This window comes from Aethalodelphis obliquidens, unplaced genomic scaffold (genome assembly GCF_003676395.1).
Source record: "Aethalodelphis obliquidens isolate GAN/ISIS:26980383/991018 unplaced genomic scaffold, ASM367639v1 scaffold9, whole genome shotgun sequence".
NCBI classification, from domain to species: Eukaryota; Metazoa; Chordata; class Mammalia; order Artiodactyla; family Delphinidae; genus Aethalodelphis; species Aethalodelphis obliquidens.
This window is the reverse complement of record NW_020837953.1, coordinates 30378670-30397433: the sequence shown is the minus strand read 5'-3', so window position 1 is coordinate 30397433 and position 18764 is coordinate 30378670. Positions and strand designations below refer to the sequence as shown.

The window sequence follows — 18764 nt, the reverse complement described above, 5'->3', positions numbered from 1 at the left end:
CGCATCATCTTACTAATCTCCCCAACAACCCTCTGAAGGAGGTGGTGCGATTATCCTCATTTTTCAGAAGAGAAAAATGAAGGTGAGAGAGGTTAAGTGACTTGCTCAAGGTCACTCTGTTAGTGCAGGAGTGGGAGGTGGGATTCATATAGAGGTCCTTCCAATCCCCAAGCGGCAGAGGATGCAGAAGTGAGTCCCGACTGGGGTGGGGGCGCAACCGAGCCGGCAGAACATCCCTAGGGAGAGAGTGGGTAGCTTCCCTGGCTCCACTCCAAGTTGGTGGTGCAATGCCCGGCCCCCGGTAGCGGGCGCAGACTGGCTGCCGCCTACGGGCCACGTGGTGCGCGCGGCGGGCGCGTCCGAGGAGCCCGCAGCGGCTCCTGTCTCAGAGCGGTCTGGGCTCGGAGAGCGGGCGGGAGCTGGGGGCCGGGCCGGTGCGGGGCGGCGAGGCGGGCGGAGGGGGCGCGGAGATAGCCGGGCTGTCGGGGCGCAGCAGCCGGCGGCGTCGGGGCCGCGGCCTCGTCCCTTGGCGCGCCGCTCGCACCAGGTCTCTGCGCCCAGGGCGCACGGCGGGCAGGGACGCGGCGCCGGCCGCCTGGCCGCCATGGAACCGGCCCCCTCCCCCGACGCCGAGCTGCGGTCCTTGCTCCTCGCCAACGCGTCGGACGCCTTCCCCAGCGCGGGCGCCAATGCGTCGGGGCCGCCGGCAGCACGGAGCGCCTCGTCCCTCGCCCTGGCTATCGCCATCACCGCGCTCTACTCGGCAGTGTGCGCCGTGGGGCTGCTGGGCAACGTGCTCGTCATGTTCGGCATCGTCCGGTGAGTGCGCTGCGGGCTGGTGCGTCGGGCTATGCCCCGGGGTGGGGTGGGGACTATGGACCTGGGACCCTGACCTCAGACCCCGCACTCCCGGGGCCTCTGCACTTCCTGAAGGAGGCGCCCGGGGCTCAGCGGAAAGACCACTTCCATCTAGAGGGGGACGCTGGCGCGCGCGCGCGTGCGCGTGCGTGTGTGTGTGTGTGTGCGCTCCCGCGTTTAACTAATAACATTTGATCATCTGTTGGCATCCCCTATTTCTCTATCAATCTATGTGGGACAGTTTGGCGACAGTTGTGTGTCTGTCACAGTTTGTGAGTGCGTGATTTTGTTTGTGACAGTACAGATGTGTGTTTGGACCTCCAAAAACCTGGTAGGGGTGGGCAGAGATGCCGGAAGTGCCGTGGGCCTCTGGGGAGACGGCAGTGTGTGGGCTGACTGCACAGGTGAGGGCACAGGAGCGCTTGTGTGACCGCATCATGCGGAGGTGGCACTTACCAAGGCACACTCGGGGATCTTCTGCTGGGGTCCCAGTGTTGGTGTGTGTGCTTGTCTCACACTGTCAGTTTGTGATTCTCTCTGTAGGAGCACGTGACAGTGTGACTTGTTTCTTGTCAGACCCCTGAAACCCTCGGAGGAGGAGAGCATCCAGAGTGGCTTTGGACACTTGTGTTTGTGCACCTGTGTGTGCGTTTGTTAAGGGGTAGCCATGGTTCCTGGGTACAGTGGGCCAGCTAGTCGCTCTCTGCTTCCTTCCCCAGTGGCCCTCTAGTCCATGGCTCTGGACGTGATTCAGAGAGACCTCAGATCCTCCTCACAAATGCTCCCTCTCACCTTCTCCTCCTCTCCTCTAACAGTCTTTTGTTTTATGGAAAAGACAAAAGTGATTTGTTTGGGCTGGAGTGGAGTTTGTACTTTCATCTGAGGAAGTGAAGTTCGCTTCTTGGTATCTATGTTCAGTGCGGGGACCTTCTCAGAGAGTCTAAAACATCATTGGCTTGTCCAAAAGGAGTCTTCCTGACCCAGCTCTGTCAGTGCAGACACTGGCAAAAAGAATTGAAAGGAAACGCCTATCCTTATAACAACAAAGATGCCCGGGTATTTACTGTTAGTTGGAAATGGGTCATCCACGGTGGTTGACCAAGAGTACAACCCTGAACATCTCTGGGCTCTGGTGTCACCAAGCCGAGCAGAAGGCACAGGGCAGATTGTGGATTCTGAGGTGGGAGATGTGAACTGTGGTCTTGGTGCAGTCGCTGATGCCTATCACATTGGGGGCCCATTCCCCCTGCCCCACCATCTGCCCCATCTGCCCCTGTCTGAGGGATAGAGACCCAACCTCCTCAGTTGGGAGTATGAATTCCAGAGTCTCTGGAATTCCGGAGTCTCTGCCGGGCAGGGTGCAGTACGCAGGAGAGTTGCGTTGGTGTGTGGGTGTTGAGGGAGCTTTGGCGTCGATGACTCCAGGGGAAACTTTGCTCCCCCAGGAAGAGTGGAGGGCACAAGAACGTCCTGTGCTTTCAGTGACTCATCGCCAGCCACAGTGGGAAAATTCCCCCAAGCACAGGCAGGATTGATCTTTGCTTTGCATTTTTGTCGGGGATGCTCCCCCCTTTACCTTCGGAAGTAGTGTGGCATGTAGACTTGGGTCAACCTGAGTGTTAATCCCAGCCACGAACTGGCTCTGTGACTTGGGTAAAACACTTAGTCTCTTTGAGCCTCAGTTTCTTCATCTATAGAATGGGGGAATAATAGAAGCTTCCTCGACAGGGTTTTTGTGAGGTGTCACTGAGCGGCATATATAATGCAGCTGGCGTGGTGCCTGGACCCAATAAGTGGAAGCTGTGTGTACGATGCGGATGAGTAACTTTCCAGATTCTTCAGAATCCAGCGCCTACGACAGAGGAGAGTGAGGGGGCGCTTGTCCTGAGGTGGGCCTGAGAGTAGCTCTGATTCAGGGAGTCCCAGGTTCCTGGCACTTGCGCTCTCTAGGGAGGCTCTAAGTGCTCTGATCTGGGGAAAGCTGAGTGTCAGTGTGTTCGGTTCCATCTCCGGTCTCTTTCCTGGGGCCTCTGGCTGGTGGGCTGATGAGCACGGCTCCCGCACTACCACTGAGCCAGGGGAGGGCCTCTCACTTCTGAGGGTCCACTCAGGGCAGGCCCTGGGCTCTGCCTGCTAGGGTACTCCAGCCAAGCTTCCCAAAATCACATTGTCAAATGCACCTTGGAAGCAGCAGAGCTGGCCCCTCAGGTCCCTGTGTTGCTAAGACATTTCCTGGGCCAACCATCTATGTGATCACTGTATCTCTGGGCCCGACTGATTTAATCCTCACCTACAACCCTGTGGGATAGGCATTGGCATCCCCTTCTTTGTCACCTCCATTCTACAGGTGAGGAATCTGCAGTTCAGAGGGAGGCAAGGTGGCCTGTCCCCCTGAGGTCCCACAGCTGGCTCCAGACCCAGAGTAGAACCCTGGTCTTGTCCAGAACTTTTTCCAGAGCTGCCTGGGATAGGGGACAAAGAATTGCATGGAAGGCGGGGACAGGATCCTGTCCCTCCTCTTGTCCTAGGATTCTCAGAGAATGATGGAGACAAAAGGACGATGAGCCTACACATTATTCAGCACACGTATTTTAGGCTGCCGTCCTTGGGGAGGGGAATGACGGGCCCCTGCACTTAGTCCTTCCCCACTGAAAGGGAGGCTAGGGACAGGGCAGCTGCCCGGGGCTTGGCTTCTGCTGGCAAAGTCCCAAGAGCAGTGCAGGGAGGGGAGCCAGGATGGAGAAAAGCCTCTGGTGTATCTGTGGTTCCCTGACACCCCATGCAGAGCTCAGCCCCACCAATAAGTTACTCAGTTGACTGGTTGAATGAATGAGTGATTGAATGAATGAATTCTGCCTGTCAGTCCTGAGCTGAACCTATCTGGGGAGCAGGGGAAGGTTTGCAAAGGAAGATCCAGAGGACCATTGAGGCAGAAAAGCAGGGAGATGTAGTGGCAGAGCCGGCGCTCTGAAGTCAGATGCATCAATGGGCAAATCCTGATTCAAAGCCACTTACTTGCTGTGTATTTGGACGAGTGACTTCACCTTTCGGAAGTTCATTTGTTCACCCGTAAAGTGGAAGTAACAGCAATGCATCTGGGGTTGTGGCGAGGATTCAATAACACGTTGTGTCTGAGCCTTTTAAGCCCTTTGAGAACAGGGAGGGTCTCTATGTGAAGGAATGAAAAGAATTAACTCATTCAAGATATATCCTATGGATGCGCTGTGCTAGGTGCTGAGATGATGGTGGGGAAGAAAATCCCCCGTCCCTGCCCTCATGGAGCTCAGGTCTGGGAGAAATAGACATTCATCAGCCAGCCAGCCAATGGATTTAAGTCTGTAGCCGTGGTGAGGGCCGTGGAAGAGTATGAGGGAGCTGTGGGAGCCCCCGAAGCGGGGAGGGTCTCACCTGGTCTGGAAGTTCAGGAAAGGCCTCCGAGGAGCTGAAGGATGAGGAGGGGGTAACTAAGTAAAAAGGTGAGGGAAGAGCCTGTGACGGGAAGCCTGACATGGAAGAGGGGCTGAAAAAACAGAGCACGGGTATCTCAGAATCCCAGACACAAAGCACTCTCCGTTCCCTCCTCCCCCCCGCGACTCTGACCCTCTCCTTGATCCACGGACCCGCCTGAGAAGCCCACTCATCCTTCTGGGTACATGAGAGGGGCCTCTGGAAATTGCACTCTGAGCGAACAGCCTGTGGTGCCTGAGCGTTCCATGAAGTGTGAGCAGGAGTTCTGGGGATGTGTGTCCCCAGGCAGACACTCCCTACCCCTGCAGGGTGAGCTCAGCCGGGGTGCTGACTTGTTGGGTCTTTAGAGCAGACACCCAACAACCCCTCCTCCTGGGTGCAGTCGTACCCTGAGCAGGGCTGGCATCTCAGAGTCCCCATTGGCGGCCCTCTAGGCAGGGTGGAGTGTGAAGGGCTTAAGGACCCCCACATCTCTGATGGGTGACCCCATCTTCCCTCTATGTGCCTCAGGGCTTCCCAGTTTGCCTGTCCTGAATCCAGTAGGAGATTGGAGTCAATGCTTCTCCACCTGGTCTCTTGTCCGCCTGCCCTGTCCCCGGCCTCCACCTCTCCCTGACCCTGATTTCGGCAGGTTTGCACCTTGCTGTGTCTCTCACCACCCCCATCAGCCCCGCCGGGCCTCCCTGCCTCTTACCAGCCCGGCCTGCCTCTTCATGACTGTTTCAGACTATGCGTTTCTCTGCCCCTTGAGTTCTTCCTGGGCTGGCGTCTCTTCTGACTCTTGTATCAAATGTCAGCTCTGCCACCTGCTAAGATCCTTAGCAGGGTGGATGGCCACTCTGCACCGCAGTTTCTCTATTTATAAAATGTGGATCGCAGCACCTGCCTCAGAGGCACCTTCATCTTAAAGATGACAAGATGACGTTGGTAGAGCGTCGTGTGTTCCCTCCCGTCCCAGGTGACTGCAGCACAGAGCAGGGAGGGGAGGTTGGGCCTGGCAGCCTAGTGTGGGGCAGGGCCGTGACAGGTGAGTAAGGGTTCTGGGTGTCTCCTCTGTCTACTACCGAGGTGCCAGGGGTTGCTGGGACAAGTGCTCAGGGTGAGAGCTCTGAGTCCCCGTCCTGCTCTTGGGGACGCAGCGTGAAGCCCTTGCCTTCTTGTCTCCCTCCCCTCTCTTGTCCTGATTGGGGTCTGCGGACGCAGGGCTCCTGGGCCAGGAGAGATCCCAGTGAGGTGACACAGTGCAGTGGTGAAGGTTCACGGCTGGGGGTCAGGTCATGCTGGTCTCCATCCCCGCTCGACCATGTCCCAGTGTTGTGGTTTTGGGCAAACAGCTTAACTCCCCTGAGCCCCATTTCTGCATTTGCAAAATTGGGGTGATCAGGATACATTATTGGGAACATTAAGTGAGATCACGAATGTGAAGGTCATAGCACAGCACCTGGCACATAGTAGGCCTTCAGTATGTGTCAAATGCTGAGATTAACAGGCACCCCTGCAGCTGCTCCAGGCAGGCAGAGCTGGTGGCTATGAGACCTGATTGTCTACACTTTCCACCTTGGGTCCTTCCCTGTTTCCTGCATCGTCTGCATGTTTACTCATTCAACAAGCCTTTGCTGATGCTGACCCGTGGCAGGCCCGTCCAACCTCAGCTCCCACTGACCAGACTCTCACCTTAGGCCTCAGCATGGCCTCTGGCTTCTGATGTACCCCCAGGACCCCCTAGTTAGTTACAGCTCCAGGGACAATTGCAGCTTCCTGGAGCTGAGGGAGGCCAGGGGGGCACCTGACCCAGCCAGAGCAGGTGTCTGTGCTGAGTCGTGAAGGGGGAGCAGTAGTTGGCTCCACGGAGAGGGGGGTAGAACATTCCAGGCAGAGGGAACAGCACAAGCAAAGAAAGCTTCAGCAGATGATCGCATGGCAGAGCTGCAGAGGGCAGGGAGGTTCACCGCGGCAGAATGGAGAGAGCCAGGGGCTGGGCTGGCTGTGAGGCTGCAGAGGCCATAAGGACCAAAGCAGGGAAGGCCTTGCAGACAGGTGTCCTCCTCACCGTGGTTGTCAGCAGTGCCTGCTGTGTGTTGAGCTGCGGCCAGGCCCTGGGGCCAGTGATGCACCCACCGACCTTCCAGAATTCCTGGGGGAGGGTGCAAATATTAGAGGAACTCCATGGACCAGCCCCAGGGAATTGGAGGGAGTCATTCTGGTGAGGGGGGGTGGGGAGGGAGGGTGGAGGAGGGGCCTGGACTCCGGCCCAGCGTGGCTGTGTTAGGGGCCAGAGGCCGTGCTGTGGCTCGAGTTGTGCTAGACAGGTTCTTGGGGCCCATGGTAAGGCAGCCGTGCTGGGAAATGAAGGAGCTTTTGGTCACAGGCCATGGGGAAGAGGACTTTGGAGCAGTCTGTGCAGAATGGAGTTTAAGAGGATTAATTTGCTGTGGGTGGGCTTGGGGTGGATTGGAAGGGGTCAGCTCAGGGTGATGGAAGAGAGCTGGGTGACCTGGGACAGGCCCCAGAAACCCTGGCCTTGGTTGTTCCTTTCTAAGCCGGAGCGCTGTGGGACCTGCAGAAGGCAGGAGGCTGGGCCAGATGAGCTCTGGCGAGGCGAGTGGGAAGGGCAGCAGCCCTGGATGGTGTCCCTGAGCCTCCTGGCCCTGCCCCAGGGCCTAGCTTCCCAGGTCTTGGGTTCATTCCCTGGGGAACATGTGTGACTCACAGACACACCGGGGAGAATCCAGAGGAGTCAGTCCCGCGCTCCTGCCACATGCCAGAGGCTCCTCCAAGCTGCATGACAGGCCTGCGAGGGTATGAGAGGTGAGGGCGGGAAGGCTCCGAGGGAGCCTCTCACAGCCAGAACGAGGCACACCCAGGTCTTTCTGACTCCCAAACCCCTCCACGTCCATTCTGCCACTGCCATCCATGGGACACATGGGGAATGGAGGCGAGAGCTGGGGCTGTCTAGTTAGAGGAGGGAGGACCAGGGCTGGGGAGGAGGGCAGATTGCTGTCTGCAAACCTCTGAGGCCTCTGTGTGGGGTGACAGCACTTGGGAGTCTGGACGTCATAGCCAGACTGACCTGGGAGCACATTTACTAAGAGAGTGAGCTTGGGAGATACATACATAACCTCTCTGAGCCTCAGTTTTCTCATCTGTGAAATGGGAGTAGCAATAGACCCTCATAGGGTGGTTATGAGAAGTTCATGAAGTTCACGTGAAGGACTTCAGCACAGAGCCAGGAACTTGGTAAATATTCTATAAACATTTTCTATTATTATGTCTGTTTAGAAGATCACTCATTTGATCGACATTTATCGAGCCCCAGAGGAACTAGAATTATTGCGTGGATGCTACAGGGAAACTTTGTCAGCTCAATACTAGACATTTTTTTTTTTTACAATAAACACAGTATCATAAATCACCACAAGTAACACTGTAGTTATTTCAGAAAATACTGAGACGATTAGGCAGCGACAAACATTACCCATAATCCTACCATAAAGAGAAAAGCTTTGTCGTTATGGTGTATTTCCTTCCCATCTCTTTCTGTGTCTCTCGCTGTGCGTTTGTTTGTATGTGTGTGTGTGTGTGTGTTTTAATGACATCTATATCATACTACATTGAAATAATGATCACATCATATATAATATTTTGTAAGCTGCCTTTTCACATACCATTATGAGTGTATTCTCATGTTATCAAACATTCTTTGAAGACATGATTTTTGACGGCTGCGTTGTATGAATGTCTTCTATATGGGGGGACTTACATCGTTTCTCATATCATGCCAGTCTAAATAATGTGTCTGTGAACGTTCTTGAACCCATATGTTTGTGCACATCTCATATTATTTCTAGAAGAAAGTTTCTAACAGTCAGAGCTCTTCAGGAAGGTATGGGCTGCTGTGTAATATAGGGAGTTTCCTGTCCCTGAAGCTATGCAAGAGGGCACTGGCAAACCACTGTGTGGAGGTTTGGCGATGGAGATTTGGGTGGAGAAAAGATAGAAATACGTAATTTCAGTCTCCTTTCCCCACAGCTGAGACTGGAGGAAGAATGCTTCTCAGATTCTGTGATCTCAGATTTCCCTTCTCCCCTTCCTGGCGATGATGCCTGAACTTTAGAGGACGGGGGCTGTGCAAGGGCAAGGCATGATTTCATTAACCTCGGAGTCCTGGGACCTCGAAATCTAATTGGCTACCCAGACATCATAACATGCACAGGAAGAGGGATAATCGTGGCGTAGAGCAGAAAGCCCGGCTTAAATTAGCAATTTATCATCTTGCAGGCTGCAGAGGCCCCAGTACCATCTGGGCGGCATTGGGTGGGGTGGGGTGTCTGCGTTGTGTTCTATTGATTTAGAGCTTCCAGTTCAGCTGCAGAAATCAGCAGCTTTGTCTCTGGCCGGGGTGGGTGTGTGCAGCAAGAATTTTTTCTTCTGTAGCTTCCCAAGTCTTTCTTGATAAGTGGAAGGAACTCAAACTTCAGAGTCCTGTGAGGTCAAAGAGTCCCATTCAATAAACATGACACAGGGAGAGGTAGAAATGGCCTCACTCCCCTCCCCTGCCGAAGTAGCCTTTTCACTAGGGCGTAGAATTTTGAATCACGGATGATTATTCTCTTTATTGCACATTTATTTTGTGCCAGGCACTCTGCTTAGAGATGTATGTATATTATCCTATTTAATCCTCACAGACCTCTATTAGGTGAGTGCAGTTGCCCCCATTTTCTAGATGAGGAAACTCGAGGCTCAGAGAATGTTTGATATAACATGCTCAAAGTCCTGGAGTCGGATTGAAGTCAGGTTATTCTGATCGCAGAGCCTGCACCTTTTTTTTTTTTTAATTGAAGTATAGTCGATTTAAAATGTGTTAATTTCTGCTGTCCAGCAAAGTGATTCAGTTATACATATATATACATTCTTTTTAATATTCTTTTCCATTATGGTTTATCTCAGGATATTGAATGTAGTTCCCGGTACTATACAGTAGGACCTTGTTGTTTATCCATTCTATATATAATAGTTTGCATCTGCTAATCCCAAACTCCCAATCCATCCCTCCCCCACCCTCCTCCTCCTTGGCAACCACAAGTCTGTTCTTTATGTCTGTGAGTCTGTTCTTTTTTTTTGGCGGGGGGGTGGTATAGTTGTTTTACAATGTTGTGTTAGTTTCTACTGTACAGCAAAGTGGAGTTCCCTGTGCTATACAGCATGTTCTTATTAGTTCTCTATTTTATACACATCAGTGTATACATGTCAATCCCAATCTCCCAGTTCATCCCACCCCCCCCCCCCCACCCCCCCCCCCACTTTCCTCCCTTGGTATCCATATGTTTGTTCTTTATATCTGTGTCTCTATTTCTGCCTTGTAAATTGGTTCGTCTGTACCATTTTTCTAGATTCCACATGTATGCATTAATATACGATATTTGTTTTTCTCTTTCTGACTTATTTCACTCTGTATGAGAGTTTCTAGATGCATCCACGTCTCAACAAATGACCCAATTTTGTTCCTTTCTGTGGCTGAGTAATATTCCATTGTATATATGTACAACATCTTCTTTATCCATTCGTCTGTCGATGGGCATTTAGGTTGCTTCCATGACCTGGCGATTGTAAATAGTGCTGCAGTGAACTTTGGGGTGCATGTGTCTTTTTGAATTATGGTTTTCTCAGGGTATATGCCCAGTACTGGTATTGCTGGGTCATATGGTAATTCTATTTTTAGTTCTTTAAGGAACCTCCATACTGTTCTCCATAGTGGCTATATCAATTTACATTCCCACCAACAGTGCAAGAGGGTTCCCTTTTCTCCACACCCTCTCCAGCATTTATTGTTTGTAGATCTTCTGATGATGCCCATTCTAACTGATGTGAGGTGATACCTCATTGTAGTTTTGATTTGCATTTCTCTAATAATTAGTGATGTTGAGCGACTTTTCATCTGCTTCTTGGCCATCTGTATGTCTTCTTTGGAGAAATGTCTATTTAGGTCTTCTGCCCATTTTTTGATTAGGTTGTTTTGTTTTTTTTAATATTGAGCTGCATGAGCTGTTTATATATTTTGGAGATTAATCCTTTGTCCTTTGATTCATTTGCAGATATTTTCTCCCATTCTGAGGGTTGTCTTTTCATCTTGTTTATGGTTTCCTTTGCTGTGCAAAAGCTTTTAAGTTTCCTTAGGTCCCATTTGTTTATTTTTGTTTTTATTTCCATTACTCTAGGAGGTGGATCAAAAAAGATCTTGCTGTGGTTTATGTCAAAGAGTCCTCTTCCTATGTTTTCCTCTAAGTGTTTTATAGTGTTCGGTCTTACATTTAGGTCTTTAATCCATTTTGAGTTTATTTTTGTGTATTGTGTTAGGTACTGTTCTAATTTCATTCTTTTACATGTAGCTGTCCAGTTTTCTCAGCGCCACTTATTGAAGAGACTCTTTTCTCCATTGTATAACCTTGCCTCCTTTGTCATAGATTGGTTGACCATAGGTGCATGATCCATTCATCTGTCGATGGACGTTTAGGTTGTTTCTGGGCTTTCTATCCTGTTCCATTGATCTATATTTCTGTTTTTGTGCCAGTACCATACTGTCTTGATTACTGTGGCTTTGTAGTATAGTCTGAAGTTAGGTAGTCTGATTCCTCCAGCTCCATTTTTTTTTCTCAAGATTGCTTTGGCTATTTGGGGTCTTTTGTGTCTCCATACAAATTTTAAGATTTTTTGTTCTAGTTTTGTAAAAAACGCCATGGTAATTTGATAGGGAGCGTATTAAATCTGTAGATTGCTTTGGGTAGTATAGTCATTTTCACAATATTGATTCTTCCAATCCATGAACATGGTATATCTCTCCATCTGTTTGTGTCATCTTTGATTTCTTTTATCAGTGTCTTTTTTTTTTTTTTTTTTTTTTTTTTGCGGTACGCGGGCCTCTCACTGTTGTGGCCTCTCCCATTGTGGAGCACAGGCTCCGGACGCGCAGGCTCAGCGGCCATGGCTCATGGGCCCAGCCGCTCTGCGGCATGTGGGATCTTCCTGGACCGGGGCACGAACCCATGTCCCCTGCATCGGCAGGCGGACTCTCAACCACTGCACCACCAGGGAAGCCCTTATCAGTGTCTTATAGTTTTCTGAGTACAGGTCTTCTACCTCCTTAGGTAGGTTTATTCCTAGATATTTTATTCTTTTTGTTGCAGTGGTGAATGGGATTGTTTCTTTAATTTCTCTTTCTGATCTTTCATTGTTAGTGTATAGGAATGCAAGAGATTTCTGTGCATTAATTTTATATCCTGCAACTTTACCAAATTCATTGATTAGCTCTAGTAGTTTTCTGGTGGCATCTTCAGGATTTTCTATGTATAGTATCATGTGAGTCTGTTTCATAGATGGGTTCATTTGTGTCATATTTTATTTTTGTTTTTTTTTTGCGGTACGTGGGCCTCTCACTGTTGTGACCTCTCCCGTTGCGGAGCACAGGCTCCGGACATGCAGGCTCAGTGGCCATGGCTCATGGGCCCAGCCACTCCGCGGCATGTGGGATCTTCCCGGACCAGGGCACGAACCCATGTCCCCTGCATCGGCAGGCGGACTCTCAACCACTGCGCCACCAGGGAAGCCCTGTGTCATATTTTAGATTCTACATATAAGTGATATCATATAGTATTTATCTTTCTCTCTCTGATTTACTTCACTTAGTATGATAATCTCTAGTTGCACCCATGTTTCTGCAAGTGGCATTATTTCATTCTTTTTTATGGCTGAGTAGTATTCCATTGTATTTTTGTACCATGTCTTCTTTATCCATTCATCTGTCGATGGACGTTTAGGTTGTTTCTATGTCTTGGCTGGCTATTGTAAATAGTAGAGCTCGCACTTTTAACCATTGCCCTGACCTCTGCCATCTTGTATATCAAGTTTAGCCCCTCTGATTTACAAATGAGTAAACTGAGGCCTGGAGAAATTCTGTGTCTTTTGAGTCAGTGGCCAAGGCAGGACTGGAACTTGCCTTTCCTAACCCCTTGCCTTCTCTTGCATCTGTTTCCATGCTTGGGATTACCTGGGCTAAGGGAGAGCCAAAGGGTGGCTGGGAATAGGAGTAGCTGGGAGCATGAGACGTTAGTTCCTACACAAGGCAGTCCAGCTTGGGGGCCACTGACAACACCTAAGAGGCCCAACAAACCCGAGTTCCCTGGGGCAAGGCCAGCATCTAGTGAAGCAGCCATATCCTTCAGAGATTGGATTCCAATCCAGGTCTGCTTCTTGCTGGCTTTCCATCCTTAGGCTCACCTCACAGAGCCCGTTTTCTTATCTGTGAAATAGGGATGATAGAAAAACACCTACATTGCAGGTAAACATACATTCAGCAACTCTTCCTAAGTATCAGGCAGAGTTCTAGGTGCTAGGTATGCAACAATGATCAAGACACAGTCCCTGTCCTCATGGAGCTGACATTCTAGTGGGGAAAAGATAGACAATAAAGAAATAGATGTAAGGCCTATAGGCAATGAAGTCAACTGAAACAGGCATGGTGACAGAGTGGCGGGGCTGCAGATATAGATGGGGAGGTTGGGGAGGAGGAGACAATTGAGCAGAGGTCAGTTGCTAGGAGGAAGTGTTTTAGCAGGGGGAACAGTGAGGGCAAAAGTTAAGGGAGATGATGTATGGCCTTAGCACAGGGCCTGGCCCATAACAGGAAATTGTTGGTGATAATGATGCCTTTTGGCTGGTTGCCTAGGACTTGGGAACAGGGGCAAGGATTAAGCCAAGGGAAAGAAACTGCTTCTGCTGGCCAGGCCAGATGCCCCTGCAGGACAGATGGAGGTAATTTGTTTCCCTTGGTTACAAAAACTCATCTTCCTGAAGTGCTAGGAAATGCCCCACATCTAGTGATTTTCCATTCCTCCCAGTGAAGAGGGAGCAGAGCCCACACGTGGTCAGAGGGCTGTCCTGCTGGGAGGGGCAGGTGGCCACAAGACGCTTCCTCCACAGGCTCAGGCCTGGTCATCCCAGGTACGAGAGAGGTCAACAGCAAAGAATGGCATATTGACTTGTCGGACTTAACACCAAAAATAGCACTGCTGACCTTTCTTGAGGGCTGACAAGGTGGGCAGCTCTGTGCCGAGCGCCTCACATAAATGATCTCATTTAATTCTCCCAATTCTTTGAGCTTGGTACCATGTTTCTCTCCATTTGACAGATGAGGCCACTGAGGCTCAGAGGTGATAATTCACTTGCTGAGGGCAGAATCAGCCTTGGGTAAATGGCAGAATCAGCCTTGAACTGAGGCGCCTTGATTCCCGGAGCCCACTCATGCAGTGTCCAAGAAGGAACGTCCGTGAAGAAGGTCAAACTCATTATACCCTCTGATCCCAAATGTGGAAAAATGACTTTGTCACACACGCAGGGATTGGGAGAGGCCATGGAGCAGGACTGATTTATCGTTATTAAAATACTGAATTATTGGGCTTCCCTGGTGGCGCAGTAGTTGAGAGTCCACCTGCCGAGGCAGAGGACACGGGTTCGTGCCCCAGTCCGGGAAGATCCCACATGCCGCGGAGCAGCTGGGCCCGTGAGCCATGGCCTCTGAGCCTGTGCTCCGCAGCGGGAGAGGCCACAACAGTGAGAGGCCCGTGTACTGCAAAAAATAAAAAAATAAATAAATAAATAAAATAAAATACTGAATTATTAATTAATAAAACAAAAGTGAAACTCTATTGTGTGTCAGGCAGAAGGAAGTATAAGTGATGCCCAGCATGGCCAAAGGCCTAGAGGTGGGAAGCCTGGGCTTTTCAGAACACATGACTTTAGACCGTGGTTCTGTCCACCCTGCGCTTCTTCTCTTTGGGCTATAGGTTTCTTCTGTGAACGAAATGGGAATGTATTGATACCCACTTTTCCCGGTGGGTGTGAGTCAAAGGAGAGAATGTGTGTGAAGCGGTCTGCATGGGGCCTGCCTTGCCCATTGTCCTCAAGGAGTGGCCCTGGTGGGTGAAGCGTGGGGCGGGGTGGGAGGGTACAGATTAGGCAAACTGTAGCATCCATATGAGGCCACTAAGAATGCAAAACTTGAGGGCAATTTTTTACATGGAATTATGGGATTGGAACATTTACTTGGCAATGGTAAGTACTCAAAGTAATTAAGAATTCACCCATTACAACTGTGGCAAAAATGAGCGTGCGTTTTTTTCTTTTTTTTAATACATTTATTTATTTATGTATTTTTTTTTGGCTGCATTGGGTCTTCGTTGCTGTACGGGCTTTCTCTAGTTGAGGAGAGCAGGGGCTACTCTTCGTTGCGGTGTGAGGGCTTCTCATCGCGGTGGCTTCTCTTATTGCGGAGCACGGGCTCTAGGCACATGGGCTTCGGTAGGTTTTATTATTTTTTTTACCTTTTTTAAATATAAAAGTTTTATTGAGATATAATTCACATACCATACAATTCACCCATTTAAAGTATAGCAACAGAGTTGTGTAACCATCATCACAACCAATTTTAGTACATTTCCATCACCTCAAAAAGAACCCCATAACCACAAATAGTCACTCCCTTACCACGCCCTGCCCCAGACCTGGGTAACCACCAATCTACTTTCTGTCTCTGTAGATTTGCCAAATCTGGACATTTACTATAAATGAAATCATACAATATGTTGGGCTTCAGTAGTTGTGGCACGTGGGCTCAGTAGCTGTGGCTCGCAGGCTCAGTAGCTGTGGCTCACAGGCTCTAGAGCACAGGCTCAGTAGTTGTGGTGCACGGGCTTAGTTGCTCCGTGGCATGTGGGATCTTCCCAAACCAGGGCTCGAACCTGTGTCCCCTGCACTGGCAGGCGGATTCTTAACCACTGCGCCACCAGGGAAGTCCCAAGCATCCGTTTTGGCCCTATTACCATGCTCCATACAGGAGACCGTCCGTGCAAAATCTCACTTAATCTTCACGACACTTCTGTGAGGTAGGAACCATCTGCCTACCTCAGATGAAGAAGCTGAGGCTCAGGGATATAAGACTTCTGCCCAAGGACCCCAAGGTTAGTAAGTGATTGCAGGGCCTGCCCTCTCCATTGGATCACGCTGCCTCTCACACTGGACCCCTGAAACAACCCAGCATGGTGTCAGTCGTCATTGTCCTTTTCCGGGTGAGGAGATGGTGCGGCTTCCCGGCGCCATCCTTAGCCTAGAGCATGGCTTTCGGGTCTGTATCCGTCAAGGTCCTACCAGAAAAGAAAAAAGACCAGTAAGATATATTTTGAGGAACTGGCTGATGCGATTGTGGGGTCTGGCTAGGCAAGTCTGAAATTTGTAGGGTGGGCTGGCAGGCCGGCAACTCTCAGGCAGGAGGAATTTCTTCTTCTTCTGGGAAACCTCAGTTTTGCTCTTAAGGCAGACCCTCATTATCATGGATAATCTCCTTCAAGTCAACTGATTGCAGATGTTAATGACATCTACAACATCCCTTCACAGCAACACCTCGGTTAGTGTTTGAACTGGGTACTATAGCCCAGCCACTTTGACACATAAAATGAATTACCATCACACGGTCAGACAGACCTGGGCTTGTGTCCTGGTCCTACAACCTATAGGCTGTGTGACCTTGGGCAAGTTTATCTGCCTCTCTGAGCCTCAGAGTCCCCTTGTCTGCCAAATGCAGTGATAGTGCTTACTACCGTCATTTGTTGTGAGGATTAAGTGCAATGATGTACATCAAGTACTTTCATCCAGTGCCTGTCACATAGGAAGAGGGGAGATGCACACAAACATTGATGGTCTTGAAATGGGTGTTTTCTAGTTGTAGTGTAATTGCTTGTTCCTGTGTTTGACTTCCATTTTAGACTGGTGGTTCCTGGAGGGCAGGAACTGTATCCCCTTCATCTTCTTTCCTGTTTCCTAGCCCAATCCCTGACTCTAAGGAGGCATCACTGAGTGTTTCTTAAATATCTAGTTGGCACTTTGTTAATGAAATTCCCTCTGTGGGGTTCTTGGGATCTATAATAAAAATCCCCCAACTACAAGAGGGAAAGCAGACATGTAGGAACCTCAGGCCTCTGTTTCCTCTAGAGAAACCCCTTACTTTTCGGCTTAGTAAGTCTTTCCTCCAGGGAGCCTTCTTTGATGCCTCCTCTGTGTTCCCACAGTGTCCTATGTGTCCCCCATCAGAGACCATACACTTTTCAAACCGCTGATCGCTCATTTCTCTCTCTCTCTCCCCGAATGAGGGGGTGTGGGGTGGAGCGAGCATCCTTTGTTTGTAGCTGGAACCCCAGCCTAGGGTCTGACACTCATGCAGCATGTCAGTGCATGTTTGTAGGAGGGACATGTCCTATTTCCAGAGACCCATGGGCCGACATGCCACGCTTAAGGAAATCTGCTTTTCCAGGGCTTCTGTTGTGTCTGGCTGCCCCACGCCCTGGTCCAGCCATCCTTATGCTGGAAGCAGAGCCAGGGTGATGGAGAAGAACTTCTCTTCCCTGCATCCCATGAGCATGTTGTGGTTCTTGAACTGAACCGAACAAGGTGTCTGCCCTGTTTATTGCTGAGCGTGCCCTGGTCGGCCTCCCCGCTCAGGTGCGGCTCAGGAGCTCTGTATAGCCATGTTCCAGTCCTTAATCTTCTCTTGGTGACACACTCGCTGGGCCTCGTTATAATTAAGCACTTTCCTTCCTCAAGGTTTGCCAAAACTGAGATGGCTAATTTGTTTCTGGCCTCTCGCTGCTCCCGTGGAATGGTGGGCAGGGTTGTAGCTCCCAGCACTTGCTGCCCAGCCCTGCTTGTTTTGCCAGCCAGAAGAGCAGCCACCCTTTGTTTACAAATAGAGGGAGCCCCAGCTGGACCCAGTTTTATTTAAACTGCTTATCCCCTAGCGTGGGCAGAGCCTTTGGGATCCCTGCTGTAGCTCTGCCTTGGTTTCCTCATTTGTAAAACAAAGGGGTTGAACTTGACAGACAGGGAGAAGATGGGGTAGAAGTCAGGACTCTGGGTTCTGGAGTCAACCCAGGCCTCACCTAGGCTCTGCCACTCCCAGCTGCGGGACTTTGGGTAAGTTATTTCATCCCTCTGAGCCTCAACATTGCTCACCTGTAAAATGGGGAGAATAATGCTTACCTCCTGTGATGGTTGTGTAGATTCAGTGGGATAGTGAACACCCATGTGGCCCTTAGCAGGGCAGCTGGCGCATAGTAAATGCTCAGTAAATCAGCCATCTTTCCTTTCAGTGCCAACAATCTGTATTCCTGATGAAAAAAGTTGTTATGTTGGGAGAGCTGTGGAGTGGAGCAATTTTAACAGACATTGCTTTTGTGTTTTAGGCCATGGCTGGCAAGATGATTAACCCCTCTGTATCAGTTTCCTAGGGCTGTCATAACAAATTACCATAAACTAGGTGGTTTAAAACAACAGAAATGTTTTCTTTACAGTTCAGGAGGCTGAAGAAGTCAGAAATCAACAGGGCCATCTCCCTCTGAAGGCTCTGGGGAAGAATCCTTCCTCGCCAAGCTTCTGGTGGTTGCCGGCAATCCTTGGTATCCCTTGAACTTGCAGCTGTATCATTCCAATTTTTGCCTCTGTTTTCACATGGCCATGTCCCTCTGTGTGTGTCTCTGCATCATATTGGATTTAGGGCCCACCCTAATCTAGTATGACCACATCTTAATGAATTTTATCCGCAAAGACCCTAATTCCAAATAAGGTCACATTCTGAGGTTCTAAGTAGACATGAATTTTGAGGGCAACTGTTCAACCCAGTACGCTCTCCAAGGCTCACTTTCCTCCTCTGTATGAAGATGATAATAGTAGCAATTTCATAAGGTTGTTGGAGTGATTGAATGAGATAATCTATGTAAATGTCACGGTAGGACACAATAGAATACATCAGGCCTGTGTAAGCACTGAGTCAGTGTAGCTGCTGTGATGGAGATGGTGGCAAAGATGATGACAGTAATGGGAACAGTTCCATCCATGGACCCACCCTACATTGGTTAATCACTGGACACAGGGACATAGAACGTAGGCCAGGGCCTTGTCAGGAGCTCTGAAGCCTTGGATAGGAGCCCCTGTTTCTTTTTGGCCTCAGCCACCTTGAATCCTCATCTGAGACTTAGCTCCTGAGAGGGCAGCTTGGAGAAGTAGAAAGACCTTGGGCTCTCAGAAGTCAGGGAAACTGATACCCTGTGTAACATTGCACAATTGTCTTTCCCTCTCCAGGCCTCAGTTTCCCTATCTGTAAAGTGGGAGAGGAGGTTGGAACTCAGTGTTAGATCAGAGCCTCTTCTAGTATTGAAGTTCCAGCACAGGACTCTGTGTCCCACCCCAATGGTAGTAGGTTATCAAGGGCCAGGAAAGGAGTCAGGAGCCTGGGACCGCAGGGCAGCTCATCAGGTGTCATTCTGGGCCCACTTTCCTCATCTGAACAAGAAGAGAAGCCACTGTGATATGAGTGTACCAGGCAGTGTGCTAGGGACATC

General features: G+C 50.1%; 1 protein-coding gene across 1 annotated transcript in view; it reads left to right on the top strand.

Annotated features, from left to right (window-relative positions):
* The first annotated feature begins 365 nt into the window (after positions 1-365).
* Positions 366-18764, top strand: part of OPRD1 (opioid receptor delta 1) — a 36432-nt gene continuing 18033 nt past the window's right edge. The window contains exon 1 of the mRNA XM_027109413.1: positions 366-819. Within this exon, the coding sequence (XP_026965214.1) occupies positions 605-819 (215 nt within the window). The 5' untranslated portion in view covers positions 366-604. The remainder of the gene's footprint in view (positions 820-18764) is intronic.